The sequence below is a fragment of the Cicer arietinum genome, chromosome 2 (assembly GCF_000331145.2).
Source record: "Cicer arietinum cultivar CDC Frontier isolate Library 1 chromosome 2, Cicar.CDCFrontier_v2.0, whole genome shotgun sequence".
NCBI lineage: Eukaryota > Viridiplantae > Streptophyta > Magnoliopsida > Fabales > Fabaceae > Cicer > Cicer arietinum.
Window position 1 is genome coordinate 49,827,762 of NC_021161.2, and position 20,496 is coordinate 49,848,257.

Genomic DNA, 20,496 nt, shown 5'->3' on the forward strand with positions numbered 1-20,496 from the left:
TTGGACACTAGCCCGCAAAACGTGCTATCGCCACTTTCCGCTTTTTTTTTCATTTAATATTTTTCATTTTAAATACTATTTCTTAACTTGATTGCAATCGCTATGCATATTCGACAATTTTAGTTAATTAATTGTATTAATATCTAACTGACTAATATATAATGTGTCCACATGTGATTGTATCAATTAGATAATAATTGTGTATGATTAATTGATTATGCTATTTATGGATAATGACCACAAACTCTCCAATACTATTATGTGAACATTGAGCATTGGTCCTTCCCCACACAAGTGACACCTATTGGATTACTAACCTACTTTTCATTTTAATGGAATGGAATATATGAAGAATATCCCCACTTATTTTTATCTAATTCCTAAGGAATGGACCAGGAAATATTTTTGAATAAAATGCCGATAAGGAATAATCAATTATTTGTATTAAAATGAGTGGAAGGGAATGCTAGTTATTACTAGTATTGCACTTTTCAAGTGTTGTAATTTTTTTTTTCAATTTTCAATAAAAATTAATATCTACTCAATAACTCCACATGTTTTAATTGAAATCTTCTACTAATTATTTCAAAATCATAAATCACCAAAGTCCTGGCTTGTTGTTTTATTTAATCTTCATACACTCAATGAATTTAATATATTAAACCATTTTCTTATTTTCTCACCCAAAATCAACAAACAACAATGTTTTCAAAAAATGGTCGACCAAAAAAAGATATTAACTAAATAGAATATACTACTTTGATTCAACACAAACTTCAAACAAATTTGTAGTAATTTTAATAAATTACTTTAAAAATAATATCACCTTAATAGAGATTAAAAACAAAAATATTTAAATTTTATAGCAACTAAATATAAAATATAAAATGTTAAAATTTTATAAGGACTAAAATTTTATTAAAATAATTGAGACAGTTCATGAATGAGATGTTATTGAATATTTTTCTCATTAATAACAAATGAAAAATATCTTAATTTCCATCAGTATGTATGAATAGTAGTAATGCCACATGATCCTGACTGGTGAGAGACCAACTCAGAACAAGGCAATGGACTAACTTGATAAGCAACACCAATCACACTAGAACACTTCCAAGTTGGAGCTCTAGTTCCTACCACTCCATGAAGATTAATATTAGATAAACAAATATCACTAAAAGGTGAATTTCTAATTCCTGTTATAAGACCAGCTTGCAAAACTTTCACACCCCAAACATTCTCAATTACAATACCCTTTACAATTGGGACAGCATTTTTGTCATATTTATCATCAGGATGGTCACCAACATCACCTGCAATCTTTATTCCCTTCCTTGTGTTCTCCATATAAACATTGGACACATTTATATTCTTTATATACCCTCCTCTTCCAATATTTGTCTTAATGTGTATACCAATTCCCATGTTTTGAAGGTTGATGTGTTCTGCTAGCACATTTTCAACTCCACCTGATGCTTCGCTTCCAACAGCGATCCCGGCGAATGGTGACGATCCATTCACACGCCGGATCGTGATGTTAGAGCTCGGCTGGCCGTATGCTATCCCATATTCATCCCACCCGCTTTTCACCGCGACAAGATCGTCTCCGTTTGATATGTATGAGTCCTCAATGCAGACATTTGAGCTTGAATCTGCATAATTTATTATCCAAGTATCAAGTATACAAAACTTATCCGATAAGTCATGAAATTTAAGACCAGACACATCATCTTTTCAGTTACCATTTTTGTTTATATTTCATTTCAGATGGAGTAAGTACTACTTACCAGGATCAACCCCATCAGTATTTGGAGAATCACGTGGAGCCAATATCGTGACAAACCGAACAACAACATTGCTGCAAAGAAGTAAGACATTCAGAACCATATTTCAGGATGACAGAAAACAACAGAGTAAAAAAATTATCAAGAAGATCAATATACCTGCAGTAAACTGGGTGTATGTTCCAGAAAGGAGAATCCTTGAAGACCACATTTGAAATAATAATATCTTTGGAATTCACAAATTCAATAAGACTTGGTCTTGTAAATTGAAGAGTTCTCTTCCTCCACATATTCCACCATACTTCTCCTTGCCCATCAATTGTCCCATTGTCACCTATCAAAATATTTTACATGAAAGCTTGTAGATTTAAAATGAAATTAGAAAGCACCAAAGAGTCCTCTCAATTATGAATATAAAGTATAAAGTATTTCAAACATGTAATGATCTTTTCTTCATATATATACCTTTCAATGTCATATATTATTTTTATATTTTTCAATTAAAGACAAATGAGGGTTAGGACAAAAAAGAAGATACACACCTGTGATTACAACATCCTGAAGTCCATCTCCACGGATAAAGCTCATATACCTTCCTCCAGGACGTTCCCTTCCTCTTCCATAAGATGGTAAGGGTGCAATTAAAGGCCAATTCGACGAATCCTGAGAAACCAAGAGAGGAAAGGAATTAAAAAATGTAATAAAATAAAAAAGAGGAGAATGGTGAAGGGAATGGTTAGTTACCTGAGTGGCTTTAATAACAGCACCAGAAGAAAGGTAAAGGGTCATATGACTGGTAAGATTGAAGGGTTCTGTTAAGTATACCCCTGGAGGTATGTGAAGGATGGTCCCACCTTCTCTGTGCAAGTGACTAATTCTGTATATAGCTTTTTTGAAAGCATTGGTGTTGAGGGTATGTCCATCACCGACACCACCAAAATCAGTTATGGAAATGGTGTCGGTACGATGTTTGAGTGGTACTATGTTGGAACATGTTATCACTTCACCACCAACACAAAACCAATAATAACATGAGGTTATCAAGTAGAACAACACCAATGTTGGCCTTGTCAATTGGAAGACCATTTTTCCTCGAAAATTCAGATAAAAGAAATTTGCTTGCTCTTCTACAAAACTACACTAAAGGAATAGTTGGTAAAGGCATTTAAGCTGCATGTGTCCTCTTGTGTTTTTGTCTCTTGTTTGCACTATATATTAGAGAAAAATATTCTTATTAAATATATTAATTTTTTAATTTATTTTTATTTATATTTAAAACGAAATAAAATACAATATAGTATAGATTTTAATCATACAATTCAAAAAAATTATTATTATTTTTTTAATTTTCTATATCTTAATATATTGAATTTAAATCTTAGTTGTTTAATATTAAATATACGACTAACGATATATTAAAATACTAGTTATAATTGTTCTCGCGGACACTTGACTGGTAATTTTTTTTTTGTCACAATTGAAATTTTTATTTAATTTTAAATAACAATTTAATTATTATATATTAAAATATCAACAATGTTATTATTTATATACATAACCTTAAAAAATATTCAAATAAAATCTATAAAATTCAATACCAATTTTAAAAAATGGATAACTCAAATATTCAAATAATATATTTTCATCTCCAACAACATTAAATTTATTATATAAATAATGAAAATATGAGTTAATTTGAAGATTTGAGTTATTAATTTGATAAAATTTACATTATATTAAAAAAGATAATTAATTTTATGGATTTTGTTTGAAAATTTTGATGAATTTTTAAATTTTTGTAAAAAATAATATTATTGATATTTTAAATAAAAAAATCAAATTATTATTTAAAATTAAATAAAAAACTAAACTAAGAAGAAAAAAAATAAAAGATTAAAATATTACGTAAAATTAAATTAAGAAAACGCACGAATAATTATATCTAACTACTATATTAAATGGAATTTAGAAACACCGATCTGATTTAAAAAAAAAAAAAAACATTTAAAGATTTTTCTAATTACACAAATATATTTATGTGGCCTATACTAAAAAATCTGACCAAAGACTAAATTTGTTTACTATTAATCTCTATAATTAAATTTGTTTACTATTAATCTCCATAAGTCAATGCTATATTAATCTCCATAAGTCAATACATAGAAATATTATAAATAAAAAAATTTGAATTTATTATCTCTCATTAAATAGATATTTTTGTATTTTTTGAAATTATACAATATTTGTTTCTAATTATATAATTTCTTAATAAAGTTTCGAAAAATTTATACTCAACATAAATATGTATTCTTAAATTTTTTTTCCAATTATATTATATAATGTATTAGGAATTTCAAAATAATTTTAATAAAGAACTTAACTATTAAAAAAAGTATTTTGAATTATATAATTTTGGAAATGCATTAAAATATAAATATTTTAATTATATACGAAATATATTGTAAAAGGTATTATACTCTCCTTAAACGTACATTCATAATATTTTTTAGGTTAATCAAATTTTTTGTCCAGAATAATATCAATACAAAACATGTAATAAATCATTTTTAATAACAATAAAATAATTCAGAAGTGACTACTATAATACTGAGTACTATATATTATTAAAAGAAAAATATATTGCAAAATATCTATTAATAGAGAGTATAATATCAAAATAAATTTTAAAAAATAAAAAACTTTTTTATCTATGTAATATATAATTAAATAACTTATAGGAAAAATTTTAAATTAATATTAATATATATAAAATAGTGTCCGAGTTTCAATAAATAAGATCTAAAGTATATGGTCGATTTTAAATATAAGCATTGTTTTAGAAAATTAACTATTAATAAAAAAAAATAAAAAAATAAAAAATAAATAAAAAATTAGGTAAAAGATATATTTTTAAGGATTAAATTTGAATTCTATAATTAAATTTGTTTACTATTAATCTCCATAAGTCAATGCTATATTAATCTCCATAAGTCAATACATAGAAATATTATAAATAAAAAAATTTGAATTTATTATCTCTCATTAAATAGATATTTTTGTATTTTTTGAAATTATACAATATTTGTTTCTAATTATATAATTTCTTAATAAAGTTTCGAAAAATTTATACTCAACATAAATATGTATTCTTAAATTTTTTTTCCAATTATATTATATAATGTATTAGGAATTTCAAAATAATTTTAATAAAGAACTTAACTATTAAAAAAAGTATTTTGAATTATATAATTTTGGAAATGCATTAAAATATAAATATTTTAATTATATACGAAATATATTGTAAAAGGTATTATACTCTCCTTAAACGTACATTCATAATATTTTTTAGGTTAATCAAATTTTTTGTCCAGAATAATATCAATACAAAACATGTAATAAATCATTTTTAATAACAATAAAATAATTCAGAAGTGACTACTATAATACTGAGTACTATATATTATTAAAAGAAAAATATATTGCAAAATATCTATTAATAGAGAGTATAATATCAAAATAAATTTTAAAAAATAAAAAACTTTTTTATCTATGTAATATATAATTAAATAACTTATAGGAAAAATTTTAAATTAATATTAATATATATAAAATAGTGTCCGAGTTTCAATAAATAAGATCTAAAGTATATGGTCGATTTTAAATATAAGCATTGTTTTAGAAAATTAACTATTAATAAAAAAAAATAAAAAAATAAAAAATAAATAAAAAATTAGGTAAAAGATATATTTTTAAGGATTAAATTTGAATGAGATTAATTTTATAGAAATTAAAAATATATTTTATTTTAATAATAAAAATATTTGTTTTTATTAATACAATAAAAGAAATATTAATATGTATCTTTAAGTCACTTGTTATTGTATTAAATATAAATTTTGTATCGAAAATTATATTTTTTTACTACAAAATTATGTATTCTATTTTTTATTAATTTTGATTTGAAAAAAAAAAAACTTTTATACTATGTATTCTATTTTTTCACATGTTCTTTTGTTTACGTTATAACAATGTGGTAAAAAATTATAAATTTCAGGATTGGAGTTGATAATGGTGGATATGAAGATCAAGGAGTTGAAAACCTGAGATGTAATTTGTTTGCTTATTAATGTCACATCTCTTCCACGAAGATCAAGTGGTTCTCTAGGCTGGCTAAAGATCAACAAATATTGCTATCTGGTTGATGTATATAAGAAGTGAAATATGTTTGTACTTTTACATTTGAAATAGGATTCCCGAGTCAATGGTTCATTACAGCACTCTTAAGAAAAGTTTTGTAGACCGTTTTCTTTTTGGCTGTAAACTTGTAAAAAAGTTTGTTATATTTATTGTTCAAATTGTTCGATCTATGTATATTTATATTCTCAACTCCAATGGGATGGACCAAAACCAAATTATAGGAATCTAAGTCGCCGACATGTCACAAATAACTCTTTGAAAACTTTTTTGTACGATAGTTGCTTATACTAGTATTTTATTTTTTATTTTTTTCTGATTGAAGCTTGTTCTAGTTTTTTTTTTTTTTTTGTTTATAATATCTTATACTAGGATTTTGATAGACTTCAGCAAACTTATGTACATTACTGACTTCAAGTTAATTATTATACACTAATTTTGGGCCAGATGCTCTTTCAGCTCCAGGATTATATTATAGACTTTTTACTGAATCCCATGATGATTCAGAAGTGAAAATGTCGATCCGACAGTGAAAAATGAGATTAATGAATTTACCAAAAGTTCTAATTTTAACATATTTTAAATAAACATTGAGGATGAATGAGCAACCACTTAATCTTAATCTTCGTGCTATTTAATGATCTCTATTGAACCAATCTCTTAGGTCAAGAACAAAATAAATATTTTAAATATTAATATTTAATTTTCTTCGAAATCTGAAGGGTATTAAATATTATTTTAAATAAACATAAGTAGCATATTTCTATGCGGTAATTCTTGAACACAAGCTCACTCATTTACCATAACACAAATCATTTAATTTCGGCCATAATATGCTATGGTTCAGGTGAGAGATTAAGACATTCTAAAATGTGGGCCTAAGAAGTAACATGTTAGAGGCATTAATGTACCCCTAACACACACACAAGAGCAATGACTCAACTAAAAGTCTTATTCACAACTAAAGGTCAGTGCTAGTCATTTTCAACAAGTTAGATTCTAGGAGAGACCAAAAAGGTTTGTGTGAGAGGGAATGAATGAAGTGGTGCTATTCTCCCAACTTTTGAATTCAAATGAAACTCATTGTTATAAAGGAAGAAAAAGGGCTAGAAGGGGTGGTAGTTTCATCTTCTTGCCTATGTTTAGAGGAACGTGAATAAGAGGGGTAGGTAGTAATTAATAACTATCAACAACAAAAATAAAATGGAAAACAACAACAAATCAAAAAAATATCCTATTGCCAACAACAAAATGTGGAAGGGTAGCTACAAAATTAAAAGATAGAAAAAATCTCATTAATAATGTTCTACTTGTAATGTTAACGCTTCATTCCCATGCATTGAACTAGTTGTGACTTGTGAGGCACATAACCATGAGCACTATGGAACACCACCCATTGCTACTAGGGCTTGACTCAAACTCACACATTGCAAATTTGTCATCAGATGCTATAGAAGAATTCTTGGAACATAGGCCTATTGGGTTGAGATGGTGGCTTAAACTTGTTGCTTGGGAGTCAAGGCTCCTATGGATCCTATCTGGGGCTTCTATTGTTGTGTATCTTTTCAATTTTATGCTAAGCTTTGTGACATTGATGTTTAGTGGACATTTGGGATCTCTAGAGCTTGCTGGTGCATCCATAGCTAATGTTGGAATTCAGGGTCTTGCTTATGGCATTATGGTAGGATATTCTCTATCTACTCATTCTCTCATATAAAATTGTAATTTTTCAAGTTTAGTTTCTACATAAAACTTATTCAATTTTATACATTATTTTAATTTTTTTTTTACAAAAAAAAAAAAATGAGAGTCTTTAATCCCTATATTTAGTCATTTTTAATAGGACTAAAATTTACCAAAATTTATGTAAGACTAAACTTGAAAAGTCGTGAATTTTATAAAGACTCCATGTTGGCAAACAAGCATTGACAGCATTTTACTTTTAAGATTTAATGTTCAATCTGACTATGATTTGATATATATTCATATTTGTATTTTCCTTAAATAGTTGGGAATGGCAAGTGCAGTTCAAACTGTGTGTGGACAAGCTTATGGTGCCAAAAAACATGCAGCAATGTGCATTACATTGCAAAGAGCAATCATCTTACATTTTGGTGCAGCAGTGTTTCTCACATTTCTCTATTGGTTCTCTGGGGATTTTCTAAAAGCCATAGGACAGACAGAGAGCATAGCTGAGCAAGGCCAAGTGTTTGCTCGCGGACTTATTCTTCAACTCTATGCGTTCGCATTGAGCTGTCCAATGCAGAGGTTTCTCCAAGCACAGAACATTGTTAATCCTCTGGCATATATGGCAGTTGGAGTATTTCTTCTGCATGTACTTCTTAGCTGGCTAGTTGTTTATGTTTTAGGCTATGGCCTTCTTGGTGCAGCCCTCACTCTAAGCTTTTCTTGGTGGATTCTTGTCTTGTTAAATGGATTGTACATCATTCTTAGCCCAAGATGCAAGGAAACTTGGACTGGCTTCACTATGAAAGCCTTCATAGGAATTTGGCCTTACTTCAAGCTCACAGTTGCTTCTGCTGTGATGTTATGGTATGACAGCATCCTAATTTTCAGATTTCGATTGCATGCACTCATAACTGCGTACAATTGGCACATGTGTGGTTGTTCAATTAAAAACAAACGATTCAAATTTTATGCTTGATATTTTAGAATTTTTTAAAAAAAATATTAAATTTGCATATTTTTTGTACTATCTGATCCTAATTGAAGAGTCATCGATTACATGAGTGAATGTAGTTCTAACTGCACATAATCTAAATCCCTAATTTTCACTCTCTTGCATATGTGCATGCCAACACACACATTAACAAACACAGCCACTATTATTTCTCAAAACTTTAGCTCAATTTCAGACCATTTTGTTTTCATAATATGAAATCTATCTTATTGTAGTTTGGAGATATGGTACAGTCAAGGACTAGTGCTTATATCAGGGCTGCTCTCCAATCCAACAGTGGCACTGGATTCTATTTCCATTTGGTATGGTAATAATTTCTCTTAGAATAATCTTTCTTCTATTAGCCAACATGGATTATCTAACCATGATACTATATCCTAATGTACTTCCATTTTCAGCATGAATTACTTAAACTGGGATATGCAAGTTATGTTGGGGCTTGGTGCAGCAGCCAGGTTAGTGACAGTTGACAGAAACAATGCTGTTCATTTAAACAACTTCCACAAAAAACATGCTAAAAATATGTCCTATGCTTGCAGTGTGCGAATTAGCAATGAATTAGGAGCAGCTCATCCAAGAGTAGCAAAATTTTCCGTCTTCATAGTGAATGGAAATAGCATCCTCATTAGCGTAGTTCTCTCCGCTATTATTTTGATATTCCGGGTCGCTTTGAGCAACCTTTTCACTTCTGACTCTGAAGTCATTGAAGCTGTATCTGACTTGACTCCATTGCTTGCCATCTCTGTCCTATTAAATGGCATTCAGCCTATACTGTCAGGTAGTTAAGTTATAAGCACAAGCACAGGATTGGATTTATACATACTTCTGAATATGATACCTTCTTTTGTTTGCTGTTCCTTCGAAAATTTTAGGGGTTGCAATTGGAAGTGGATGGCAAGCTTTGGTTGCTTATGTAAACTTAGCTTGTTACTATGTTATTGGTCTTACTGTTGGATGTGTTCTTGGCTTTAAAACTTCTTTAGAAGTAGTTGTAAGTTTAAAACATTACTCTCACTGATAATAGTTTTTAAATTTGTTTGAAGTTAGTTCATGCAGTGAATGCAATTGTGATTTTTATAGGGCATCTGGTGGGGAATGATCCTTGGAGTTTTTATCCAGACTGTTACATTAATAATTCTAACTGCAAGAACAAATTGGAATGCAGAGGTAATCATCACTTTTGGCCTAGACTAGAATAACTTATCTGTTACGTGTTCCACATGAATTGTTTGCCACTTAGGAAGGTGTTAAACGATTTATAATGTTGTTGTAGGTTGAAAAAGCAATTGTTCGTGTCAGGAGATCTGCTGAAGATGAGACCTTGGATCAACTGGTTTCCAACGTATAGGACATTTATTACTGTAACTTTTCTTTTCTAGGAATGGAAGCAGAACACTTTTAGCAGCAGATTAGTCTTGTTTTTGGACTATAAGGGATTGTTGTTGGGTTTGTTCTGTATGTTCACATAATTTTAAGAATCAAGCAAAGAAAGTCAATTTTCTCTGTTATAAGTGAGCTAAATAAAACCAAAGCCAGATGAATCTAACTAAGGTTTGACTTTCATTAACTAGTAACTACAAGATCAAAGAAAAGGATATCTCTAAATATAAATATAAAATATAAATATTTCACCATAAAGAGTATTAATATCGTCTTGCTCTCCAGAAAAAACAAAATTTCAGGCTCTGCAGCTAAAAATATTGTTATTAAACAGAGAAAACACCAACACATTACCACAGTTATTGGCAAATATAACTAAATGTAATTTCCAAACACCTAATGACGCATTTCTGCACTATTCATGATAATGTACTCACTCAACCTCTAGGAATCACAACATTTCGAGGTACAAAGATTGAACCGTCTACTGTTCAAAACAACATTGAGGGAAGACACGCCACTCATAAGGGGGCAGCATAAGGCATCCATAAGATCAAAAACGAGAGATCAGTAGTGGTATGACTGAACCTTCATCCAACACTGGCTGGAATAAATCTAGCTCACCATATCTCTCTAGGACACGCATCCTGCAATCTTCGGCAGCCATCGTTCCAGTAGAGAATGCACCATGAACAGACCCAGTATATAATACACTTGTTGCTTCCCCTGCAAAGAATAAGTTATCTACAGGAACCCGCAGCCTCTCATACAGACCATGTGGTTTCCCAACTGCATCAAAACTATAGGAACCCAGTGAATTAATATCTGTACCCCACCGAGACACTAGATATTGAATCTGCATAACGGAAACAAACTCACTCAATTCAGCCATATAGCTATCATCAGATAATATCTATGCACAGGAACCTAAATGGATTAAATTGCTAGGATTCTGGAGAGTGGAGATTCCGTTCCTCCAACACTTTTAGAAAGTAATTTTTAGGATTCTGCCTATCATCAGCCATATAGCTAAAATGTACACATTCGAAAGTAAAATGCTAGTCATGATTTTTCTAATTAATTGTTTCAATTCAACACAATCTTAAAAAATGCACTCTTCAGTCTATCACTTTAGAGCAACCAAATCCACTTTGAAGCGCTTACTTTTCTTCCATAATCAAAATAGATAAATTAAAAATTAAAACTATCATAGTTACCGGCGAAGAAGCATCTGGAAGGATTTTCTTGAGTTGCGTGAAAGCAAAGTTAGCAGCTGCTTCATCAGACATTTTCTCAATATCTTTGGCCAGCCGCCCAGCAGGCATGTAAACAAGGACAGGATGACCGGCTGCTTTGTGGAGATTAAGAAAGTAGCTGCATCCATAAGATGTATCAGCAACTACTCCCAGGAACTCCACATTGGGCCAAAATACATTTTTAAAGTGTAAAATTATTTTATTCTCAACTCCGACCCCAATATCAGCAATGGCAGCTTCTTTCCAGTCTGGGAGCTTTGGCTCAAATTTTATTATGTTAGCTTTCAGCACCCCAAGAGGTACAGCAATGATAGCAGCGTCAGCAACAAATGTTTTCCCATTTTCAACAGTCACCTTTATTCCATTATATCGCCTAGCTATCTTTGTGACCCTGAAAATAGATATTATCAATGCCAGTAAGTTTAGTTAACAAACAAAACAGGGCAAGGACTTGCAAAACAAAACTTCAAACTAACATCTACCTGTGTCCCAGCCGAATGTCAAGACCCTTGGCTAGGGTATGTATAACAGGCAGGTAGCCCCTGACCATAAGACCATGACCACCAGGGAGCAATTCTTCCTGTAAGCAGATATATAGAGAAGGGTAAGTTATACATAAAAATGTAATGCACGTACTAGTTAACGAGTTACTGACAACATAATGCGAGTAGGATCACCATACCGAGTCACTTACTAATCTAATGTTAATATCTCTTACATCTAATATCCTTAATAAATGCCAGTACAAATGGCATATCAATAACATTTAACTCGAACCCACACCTATAGTGTATAAGTAACAATTTGCCACTTCATAATTGTGTTTGTCAATAATCTGTCTAGTAAAAAATATCAACAAGGACAAAGAGAAGAAATGGAAAAACCAAAGCATGAATCTCCAGTCTACAACCTATAAATGATTTGGGTCGTGCAATTCAAATTTCGATGACAGAAACTTGCACTGGATATACAAATAATATAACCCAAACATCTTGATTCAAATAACTACCTGGTCCCAACATTTAAGTGATATGGCATCAGCATCTGCAGCAAACCAGCCCTCCATTCTGCATAAATACCACTGAAGCACCTTGTGTGAAAGCCCATCCAACCTGCATCCAATATTGAAAATCAAATTATACACTACTTGAGCTTCAATAAAATGAATGGTGGTCAAAGAATGAATTTTATGCCAATAATGACCTCAATTCTGGCTTTCTTTCAAAAACAATTGAAAGTGCATGTAGTATGGACATGTCATCGCTGAATTCCTGTCGCACATTATCTGTCTGCATTAAAAAAAATGTCCATTGTTAGATGAGATGCTCATAATAAATTATAAGTTGAATCAAACATATGTGATTTCAATTAGAAAAATATTGTATGCCTGAAAAATTGAATTTTATGAAAATACAACACGTCAGGTAAACCTAATAACTAGAAATAACAAATGACATACCTCTTGCAAAATCATTTCAAATATTTTACCGACTTCTGTAACCAACTCTTGTGGAACTTGTTTGCCGTCCATATCAAAGAGTGCATAGCTACAAAAAGTGAATAAATTTCAATTAAAAAATCCCATACACAATTATATATACCATTCAAGATGACCAAAGGATAAATTGAAGCATGCAATATAATCATCGTTTAATTACAAAAGTAAAGAAGAAAAAGATAACTACCATATAATAACAAAAGGAGATGCATTTACCTTTCCAAATCATGATCATAAAGGACAGAGTTATCCTCACAAGTACGGTAAAGAGGTAGTCCCAGCCTCCCAATCAATGGAGCCAGTGGGTTCTCCTTGCAAACTCCATGCAACCTGAATCATAGTCAGCCACTTTCAATGCTAAAAGAAAAAGAAAGAAATCTCGCATTCTTGTCAACAAGAAAAAATCAGAACAAGTATAGAAGTATAATATTTACCATGATGCACCTAGGTCAACAGGAAAACCAAATGAGTAATCAGTGTGAATTCGGCCACCAAGTCTATCACGGGATTCTAAAAGAACAACCTGAACAGAAAAGTAGTAAACTTTAGTATAAACTCTCTTAATACAAATAAAGGACCTGATAGCTACAAAAGTATGTATGTTCAAGGAAACAGAAGAGGGAAAACAAAACAATAAATAAAGGAGATGATGTCTCTCCTGAATAGTTAAATATATGTTTGTTCATCTGTCACCTTGTGGAAACGATAGTTTTACCAAACATGTGACTTAAGTACAAAACAAGTCCAATTTTAAACTAACAAAGCAACCGAGTGAAGTTGTCATCGAGGATAAGTCACCAGAAACCATTAAATCCTTTTATACAGACTATTTTTACCAAAATATAACCTATAAATTGCGCCCAAACATAACAATGACAATCTTAAATGAGTTCTACAAAATTTCCAGTGAAATAGATTGCAATTAGCATCAAACTTTTGAGGAACCCAAGACAGAGTTACATGTACAGAACATTTAGTTCTTAATCATCTTCAATATTGTCTATGATTAGGAATCAAATTCGACATACATGAGTTTACAACACTTATCGTTTGGTTGGAGGGATTTGGAGGGGAGGGGACCAAAATACCATAATTAAAACCCCTCCCCCTCCCCTCTTTTAAACCAAACATATCTTTATTCCCCTTTGCTCCCCTCCCCTTCCATCTCTGGAACCAAACAGACCCTAATTACCTTCGATTAGTAGATATTACTAACAAGTAACAACCTATGCAGCTAATCACAGACACAGATAATTGTAATCATATGAGCAGCCACAAGCCAAGTTCGGAAAACAAAAATTGTTTGTTGGAGTGGAATATAACTCGTGACAAACTGAACTTTTAAGTAAATAAAGTAGTTAACTACAATATTTGCTTGTATACCTGAAAAGAAGCATCATGAAGTGCACGAGCAGCAGCAACACCAGCCATGCCACCGCCTATGACAATAACAGACGGTGATCTCGCATGCTGCTGGTCAACGTTCGCATAGTAAAAACCTACAGCAAACAGAGCAACCAAAAAAAAAAATCCAAGTCAATAACAAGCAGATACGCAGAGATAGAAAAGGCAATTATTCCACACAAAAACACATCACTGTTCTACTACAACAGATCAATCAAACTTTTTGCATCCATCATTTATCAGATGATGTTGACCCAGGAGTTTATTTCCCTTTTCAAACCCTACCCTCCTTTTCTTAGCAATAAAAAAAAACATCCAGATTATAAAATCACATATTTAAGCAATTAAGGAGTAAAACCAGCGAAATTATAGGTAATAAATCATTTACACCTAAATATTCCAATTCCAATAGATTGCCATAGCTAAAACCACTTTCAGTAGCTCTGTTCTTAATTAAAGCCTACAACCCTAACATCAGATCTATAATAATATATATTTAATAAACTTGAAATTAAGCAATGCAATATGCTGAAATTACACCGCACCTTTCAAAATAGAAAACAAAATACATAAAATAAAATAAACACTTTTTCACTCATAACTTACATTGAGAAGAAAAAAAACCCAAAAAAAAATGCAGTATTGTTTACAAACATAAATAAATAGATTTAAACTGAAACTACAACCACATTAAAAAAAAGGCGTAATAATCGAAAGAGGAAAAAAGAGACACCTTTGCGAGATTGGGGATTAGTCTTAATTCGCGACTCCATAGTGAAAAGATGAATCGGAATTAGAATTAGAATTAGAATTAGAATTAGAATTGAGATTAGTATTAGTATTAAAATTGGTGATGAATAAGGTGGTTGATTGGGGAGAAAAATGAAGAATAAAAATTAACAAACAAGTAATGAAGTGAAATGAATTTAGGTTGGAGAATAAACGAAGTTTCCCAAACCAGCTCATGCAGCTAAATTTGTTGTAGAAATTATGTAACGAAAGAAAACAATCGAATTTCTCTTCGGTTCTCTTCTCAGCTCGATCGGATCGCGAAGAAGCAAGCGAATTTCGCTGTTGTCTGTAGAGATCCGAAGGAGGAGAAGAGGAAAGTGTGAATGAAGGAGAAAGAGAAAGAGAAAGAGAAAGGGTTTGGTTTTGTTTGGTTTTATTTTCCAGAAAGGTGAAGAAAATTGAGAGAAAGAAATAAAAAGGGGTAAGTGAAAACCAAAATAATAATTGGTAGCTGTACCTTTTTTTGTGTTTATATAAACGTGGTTCTTAAAGCGACGCGTCTTATTGTATTATATGGGTATCTTCGTAATTTCAATTCATTATTCAAGGTCAAAATGTCTGTCTTTTTTTTTTTTAATTGGTCACATGTTTTTTATTTTAAATGATATTATGATAAACTTACATAACAACGAGTTTTCCCATTTAAATTTGAGACAAAATTTTAATCTAATAATATTTATATTTATCAAAAAAATTAAAGTTAGTTATAATATGTGTTCTATCGGATATTTATAGTACTATTTAAATTTGTTAAAAATCAAAAACTATCTTATTTAAATTTAAATATTTTAATAGAAAAAATATAAATTACAATACATTTTAAAAATATATACAATATATATTTCATTTTATCATATTTATAAATAAAAAATATTGATGTATTTGATTTACATTTTAGATCAAATATATTAATATTTTTCTTATAAATAATAACATAAAAGGAGTAATAAACTAAAAATTAACATTGTGGATAATATTTATTAATTATTTTCTTTTGTATAATTTATTCATTATTTTTTAGTTATAGGAATAATAATAAAAGTATATCAAATTAAACAAACATGTCTTATTAAAACAAAGAAATAATAATTTAGTACAATATTTCATATTAAGAAAATTATAAATATAGAAAAAAGGTAAATATTAAAATTTATAATATGTGGTTTGAAAAAACATATTATAATATTTGATCTGGTTTGGTTTGATTCATATAAAATATAATTCAAGCATTTTGAAAAAAAAAATAGTTTGTGGTTTTAGTTAGATTTATTTTTGGATGTGAACAAATCTATGATCTGGTGTATATATTTAAATTTTCAATGTCAGATAACATTAACAGGATTTTATTTTTTTTATTGAACATTAAGAACATCTATAATGTGCATGATAAAATAGAGATAAGATAGTATACAAAGTTAAATAAGAATAAGATATGATAATTTTTATGGATGACAATTAAATCTACAAAAAACTATAATAGATAGAATAAAAATCGGCATAATATATATGGACATGGAGACCCCTCCAAGTTGAACAAGTATGGGTGTGGAGTAGAGATATTATAGTACACACTCTACCCCACACCCACACTTATATAAACATAGTATTTATTTATTATGTTTATATTTAGTTTAACTATTTATTTATTTTTATGTTTTGACATCGATCGATATTATTTGACCACTACAATATTTTGAATCGAAAGATAAACGATTGTAAATTTATCAAGAATTTAATTTTGGTGAAGAGGTAAATAATTGTGACTTTATAAATAAAAGTTATGTATTATTAATTGTGACTTTATAATTATATTTAACTAATATAATCTACATATTAATTTTTTTTATTGATATAAGATAATATCGCCCCATACTTGGAACTTCATAAAATATTGTCATTCTGGAAATTTGGATGTTAGTCTAATGAGTGCTCGTTTAATATGTTTTGAGTTATAAAATATTTTAATTTGTAATACTTTATAATTTGAATTTAAGATATTTGGATAATTTTTAAATTTAATCACATATATAACGATTATTTATCAATCTATTTTAATTAAAACGCAGATAATGAGTATGGATACAGATATTTAGGTAACAAAAGAGTAAGGATACATGTATTAAAATTAATACCCACGAGGGTACGAGCACGAGTACATGTATTTTTTAAAACTGCGGATACGAGGACATGTACTATGGTACCCTACCAAAACTTTATTCATTGTCATCTCTAACAATGACACGATAGACATCATTATATCATGTGTTTGATACACGTGATAACCAACAAGATAATAATATTTTATTTTGTTATGTATTTGGTATACATGTTATCATAATATGATATAATATGTTATATTTAAATAACAAAATTACCATTGTGAATAATTACTTATTAATTTTTTTTCAAGTGTTTTAAATATTACAAATGAACAAAAAATATTAAAAAATTAAATAAGTAATAAAATAAATTTAAATTTAAAACTATCAATCAACACTACTAAACAAACAATTTAATTTTTTTATAAAAAATTATAAGTAATCAAATAATTCTATTTTATTTGTTATAATGTAAATAAAGATATGATATGTATTGTATGTAAATGACTAAAATATTATTGTAAACAAACTATATTTATTTTATATTTTAGATTATATTTTATAAATATATTTTATTTATATTTTATTTATATTTTATTATACTTCAATTTTAAATTCTAAATTATATTTTATAAGGTTAATTGAGTAAATTACTATTTTTATATATCTTGTTGGTTTATAATTCAGCTCATATTCCCGATATAAATTTCAACTAGAGAGATATTATATGATAAAATTATGAATTAACTTATCATATTTTGATGGTTTATCAAACACTTAATTCATACACAATATGATCATTTATTTCTATCATGCTTCTTATCTTATCCATCAAACGGAAAAGTTGATCAGAATATGTTAAATAGACCGTTGAGGAAAATTTGAGTTCAAATTCTGACAAAAATAATTATTGATCAAATTTTACTTATCTCTCGATCAAACTATTGATTAATAAGAGTTCATTTCCATAGAAACCAAACAGTTAAAATAAAATAAAAAATAAATTATTTTTTAAATGCCATAATTATTGCATAAAATTAGCACCAATTTTACAATTTTTGTTTAAAAAAAAATTATATTTCACAACTCTTTAAATTTTAGTTAAACTATTAAATATCAATATTGTTAAATTAAGAGGCTACGTTTAGAATTCAAACCAAAACTTTACAACTATGTGTGTAAGTTTTTAGTGATAATTAATATATCATCAACAAATTGAAAAACAATGCATATTTCATCAATAGAGAATGATATGATATAGTAAAAGCTACATAAATTTCACATGGTAGTAAATAATAAAGAATAAAAAATTTATTAGAAATAAATTTCTTTTTGACCAATTGAAAATAATATTTTTGTTAGACATTTTAATAGTCAATTCTTTAGTGAAATTCAATGGAAGGTTTTACTACTATTTAATTCTTATTTAATATAATTGTGAGTCACATGCAATAATTTCTCTTCAATTAAAGATTTTAAATAATATAATTTTAACACTTTTGTTTCTAAGGTAATTAGATCTTTATAGATCGAAATTCATAAAAAAAATAAATAAAGTTTAATTGATAATTATTTTACTTGAAATTTATATTTAAATTTTTTTATATATTTTTTATTTAACTTAACTTCATAAACCACTTGAGTTCAGAATATTTGTTTAGATTTTAAATGTTTTGCTTAATAATGTTTACATTATCAACGTGATAATAAAAAAAATACATTAAATTACAGATCTTTTATCTTAATTACATATATTATTTAACTAATACATATCTTTGTTAAAGCAATATGAAATTACAGATTTTTATTTACATATATTATTTAAATAGTATATCTTCGTTTTTTCTCATTTGTATCATTTATTCTCTTTTTTTTTATTAAAACAAAATTATTTATAAAATTGTCATTTATTCTTAAAATATTTACATAATTATCTTATATTATTTTTTCTTTCGTTCATGTCCTTTTATCTTTTTAGAATGTTTCTAGAAATATGTGGGTTCTTTATCAGATTTTTATTATCAAAGAGTAACAATATCATATGATTAAAGCATGATATGGGTTATATATCCAAGGTATCATCGTGAAAAGTTTAGGGGAGAATGGAAGTCACAAACTTTTTTATAATTTAGAGAAAGACTAACTTAAATATTTTAAACTAAAATTTTATTAAGAAAATAGAAAAATAAAAACCAGGGTACAAACATATAAGAATAAATTAATTTAACATTAAATGCACATTATGTTTATGGGTTCCCAATTTTTTTTTTGGGTTTGTGGATTTCCATTTCTTTTGTCATAGAGCATGGAAACAAGCAGCGTGCTAAGACTTTGGAATTTAAATCATATATAAGTCTATGAAAAACTAGTTGACTAATAGTAAGTCAAAATCTTCTATAAGAAAAATAGTAAGTCAAATTATTTTTGTTAGTTTTGATGAACCTAAAAGTCAATTTTTGTATACAAATAATGAGCCTACCTAATAAGTATTTTAATAAGTATTTTTATGTCAAAAATGTAAATTTTACATTAAAAGTAATGATATTTAGATTTTCAATGAATTAAAAACACAATTATCAATACATTTATAATTAAAAAAATTTATATTTAGTTTATTAATAAGAATCATATTGAGATATTTGTTAATATTTATTGCAAATAATTTAAATTAATAGAGTCATCAAGACACGTAATATCATATTTAAAGTAAGTTGTAGAAGATAAAAAATTGAAATATAAAATTCAACTATCTATGTTTTTTAATCAGGATATGATAAAAAAGATTAAATTGACGTGTATATATATTTGATATTTAAAAAAAAATGAAAGTATGAAATTATAAATAGTCATATAATATTTTAATCATCATTTTAATCAATTTTTGAATCTATTAATTAATTTAAAAATAATATTTCACTCCCTTATTCTCTAAAAGTCAACTTCCAAACATAGTAGAGTAAAATAACTTAATTTTGTCCCCTCTTCAATGTTGCATTTCCATCATTCTCCATGACGTTATGAGATTTATTATGTTTGGTTTAGATGGGTAACAAGTTTTCTCGATCGTGTTCTAAAGTTGCATTGTTAAAATTACAAATTTAGCTATAAATAATACAAATTTAGATATTAATTAAAATATATTTAATTATGTTATTTTATATTTCTTAATTAGTTCAACCTCTAATTTTATCAAATAATATCAATTTAATCTGTTAATATATGTATTATCAGTTAATTTATCTATTATTGATATTTTGAAAAAGAAAAAATTATTTCAAAACTTGATAATTTATCATTTTTTAATAACTCAAAGTTTACTGATAAAAATGTCGCTAACATTGCTCAGAATTCTTGACAAAAATGTGCAATTCAGCATGAGAACTTCCTT

The 20,496-nt window shown here is 28.1% G+C and overlaps 3 protein-coding genes across 3 annotated transcripts; 1 reads left to right on the forward strand and 2 right to left on the reverse strand.

Moving 5' to 3' along the window:
• Positions 1-936: 936 nt before the first annotated feature.
• Positions 937-2,962, reverse strand: LOC101499011 (probable polygalacturonase). Its single transcript, XM_004491247.4, has 5 exons — positions 2,529-2,962; positions 2,327-2,447; positions 1,944-2,118; positions 1,788-1,858; positions 937-1,652 (listed from the first exon to the last, which is right to left on the reverse strand). Exons 1-5 carry the CDS (start codon positions 2,868-2,870, stop codon positions 1,003-1,005), a joined length of 1,359 nt encoding a protein of 452 aa, XP_004491304.1. The 5' UTR covers positions 2,871-2,962; the 3' UTR covers positions 937-1,002.
• A 4,292-nt stretch (positions 2,963-7,254) lies between these two features.
• Positions 7,255-10,175, forward strand: LOC101513987 (protein DETOXIFICATION 41). Its single transcript, XM_004491216.4, has 8 exons — positions 7,255-7,659; positions 7,987-8,531; positions 8,895-8,981; positions 9,078-9,134; positions 9,219-9,457; positions 9,552-9,670; positions 9,760-9,846; positions 9,953-10,175. The coding sequence occupies exons 1-8, from the start codon at positions 7,351-7,353 to the stop codon at positions 10,025-10,027; spliced, it is 1,518 nt and encodes a 505-aa protein (XP_004491273.1). The 5' UTR covers positions 7,255-7,350; the 3' UTR covers positions 10,028-10,175.
• A 101-nt stretch (positions 10,176-10,276) lies between these two features.
• Positions 10,277-15,443, reverse strand: LOC101514322 (polyamine oxidase 2). The gene is made up of 10 exons (XM_004491217.4): positions 14,951-15,443; positions 14,197-14,312; positions 13,248-13,336; positions 13,030-13,143; positions 12,775-12,862; positions 12,519-12,604; positions 12,325-12,427; positions 11,798-11,895; positions 11,277-11,706; positions 10,277-10,915 (listed from the first exon to the last, which is right to left on the reverse strand). Exons 1-10 carry the CDS (start codon positions 14,988-14,990, stop codon positions 10,613-10,615), a joined length of 1,467 nt encoding a protein of 488 aa, XP_004491274.1. The 5' UTR covers positions 14,991-15,443; the 3' UTR covers positions 10,277-10,612.
• Between the last annotated feature and the right edge of the window lie 5,053 nt (positions 15,444-20,496).